General features: G+C 40.0%; 1 protein-coding gene across 1 annotated transcript in view; it reads right to left on the bottom strand.

Moving 5' to 3' along the window:
• Window positions 1-362: 362 nt before the first annotated feature.
• Window positions 363-2,518, bottom strand: part of CBG07214 — a gene marked incomplete at both ends in the record, with an annotated part of 3,207 nt that continues 1,051 nt past the window's right edge. Inside the window, 3 exons of the mRNA XM_002632261.1 lie at window positions 363-1,657; window positions 1,683-1,878; window positions 1,921-1,948. Coding sequence (XP_002632307.1) covers window positions 363-1,657; window positions 1,683-1,878; window positions 1,921-1,948 — 1,519 coding nt within the window. The remainder of the gene's footprint in view (window positions 1,658-1,682; window positions 1,879-1,920; window positions 1,949-2,518) is intronic.

Genomic DNA, 2,518 nt, shown 5'->3' on the forward strand with positions numbered 1-2,518 from the left:
GTCCTTAAAAAAAATTCTGGTCCTTAAAAAAAATTCTGGTCCTTAAAAAATTCTGGTCCTTAAAAAAAAATTCTGGTCCTTAAAAAAAAATTCTGGTCCTTAAAAAAAAATTCTGGTCCTTAAAGAAAGATGTGGGTATTTGAATAGCTTTCATGTTTTTGTTTGAAAATTTGGTTAGATTGAAACGTTTATTTATTCCAATCATGTTTTCAATAGTTTTGATGTTTTAAAAATAATTTTTTTTGTAATTTTGATTTTTATTCAGAAGAAGGTATAAGACTAAAAGGTGTGGCATATAAGAATTAGAGAGGATAAATAGTTCAGAACACAAAAAAAAGAATATCGGTTGCAACAAGATGATCTTATCCGCGTCCTTTGAACTTCCTTCGGCCGGTGAAAGTGGATTTTAGAGTAGTGGTTGTGAATCTTGGAGTAATGGTAGTCGATCTTGGAGTGGTGGTAGTGGGCCGCCCGCGTCTTCTTCTATCATTCCGAGTCTTCTGAGTGGTGATGGTTGTTTGTCTCGTTTCAGGGGCAGACGTCGTCCGTTTCGTACGAGGTTCTGTCGTGGTTCGTCTCGACTGATGGGAAGTTGTTCGTCTTGTTCTCATGGTGGTCGTGGTCCTCATGGTTGCTGTGGTTGTGATGGTGGTTGTAGGATCAGCTTTTCGACTTTGTGTCTTCTTCCGAGGTTTTCGAGTTTTGGTCGTCGTTTGCCTTGGTGTAGTTGACGAAATTGGTCTGTTGGTTTTGATAATCATTTCTGGCTTAGAAGAGGTGGTGGTTCTCATTGTAGAACTTCGACGTTCGTTTCTATTTCGATTCAAACGAGCAGCCATTGTGGTTTGTCTTGTTGAAAATGTAAAGGCGCGATTGTTTCTTTCATTTCGTTGTTTGGGAGCAAATGAAACTCTATCAGAATCGAACTGTTTTCTTTTTCTGAAGATTTTCGTGGTCGGTGCTTCAGTCAATTGATCTTCCTCTTCCTGTTCATCTTCGTACTCATCTTCCTGATGATCCTCTTTTTGTCTCTCATTCTCGCCTTCTCCCTCCTGCTCTCCGTTTTGCTCTTCTTCCTGCTCTCTCTCCTGCTCTTCCTCAAACTCTGGTTCATCTTCGTTTTGGATATCGTCATCATCATATTCATCATAATGATCATAACCATCATAATCGTCATAACCATCATAATCATCATAGACATTATTATCATCAACTGTACTATCTGCTCCGTCTTCATCATCGTCGTCTCCATGATTCGGGTCGCTGGAATCGGACTCGTCTTCACCGTCGTAGTAATCAGAGCTTTCATCCGTGGAGATTTCAGATTCACTTGAATCATAGTCATCTTCTTTCTTATAATACTTCATCTCGATCAGAAGTTGGTTCAGAAGTTTTTTTTTTAAGAAGTAGCGTCTAAACATGTATGTCGACATGTATCCGTCGAGTTCTTCTTCTGGGACGCCGTATTTCGCGTTGAGTTCCTTTTTGAAAGCACCCCAATCAACAACTGTACTATTTTTCTTATCTCGACTTTGATCGTCGTCTACATATTTCGAGTGATCTTCATCCTCATGTTGAGGTACATTGATTTGAAGTGTGTCCTTGATATGATGTTCGTAGTTTCTCGCCTCCACCTTATTCACATACTCTATATCCGCTGGAAAGATTTGTTGTTCACTTACTAATAGTTATATCACTTACCGTAACTACTTCAGCTATAACAGGAGAAGCTTTCACAAGTGCCATTGCAGGGAATCCGAAAACAGGGGAAGTCGAAAGTAGCAAAAAAATAATGAATCGGAACACATTCATCTTAATGTGTGCCTGGTAATGGCGATCACTAAAATATCCTCTGGGAAGGGGTCTCTCAAGCGTCGTCTGAACCTTTATTACTTTATTACTCTAAAGTTACAACCCCACCTGGAAAACCCAGGTGTAACAGTCCCACCTGGAAAAAAAAGCAAATCTTCCTGAGCTCACATCTCGAAACATCGCGGATTTTATTGGCAACATCGATGGAACCGAGGAATCGGATGAAGCAGCACTGCGATTTCTAGCGACGTAAGTTTTTTGTTCTGTTTTCCCAAGAGATTTTCTCAAGAGACTTTTCAGATATGGACTAGTGCCGAATGAGCGAGAGTGCCCAGAATGCCTCAACGGTAAGATGAGTCTTGTCAAAGATAATGCCCTTCCGTTACATTTCGTCTGGCGATGCTCTTCATGCAAAACTTCAAATATCATCACAAAGAAAATGATTCGGTAAGTGATTTCCTTCTAATTCTACTCACCCAGTAACTTCATTACAGAGAGAACACATTTTTCCAAGAACAAAAACTATCCGTACAAAAAATAGTACACATAGCGGCGGATTGGGTCGAAAGTCCAGGACGAAACAACGAAAGAACAGCTTCGTTGCATGGAGTCACGACTTCGACGATTGTAATCTCAACAAACTTTTCCGACAATTGACGGAGCAATGGTTCGAGCGACAAATTGAAAAAAATCCAAATTTTCTGCT

This window comes from Caenorhabditis briggsae (genome assembly GCF_000004555.2).
Source record: "Caenorhabditis briggsae complete genome, chrII, whole genome shotgun sequence".
In the NCBI taxonomy this organism is placed as follows: Eukaryota; Metazoa; Nematoda; class Chromadorea; order Rhabditida; family Rhabditidae; genus Caenorhabditis; species Caenorhabditis briggsae.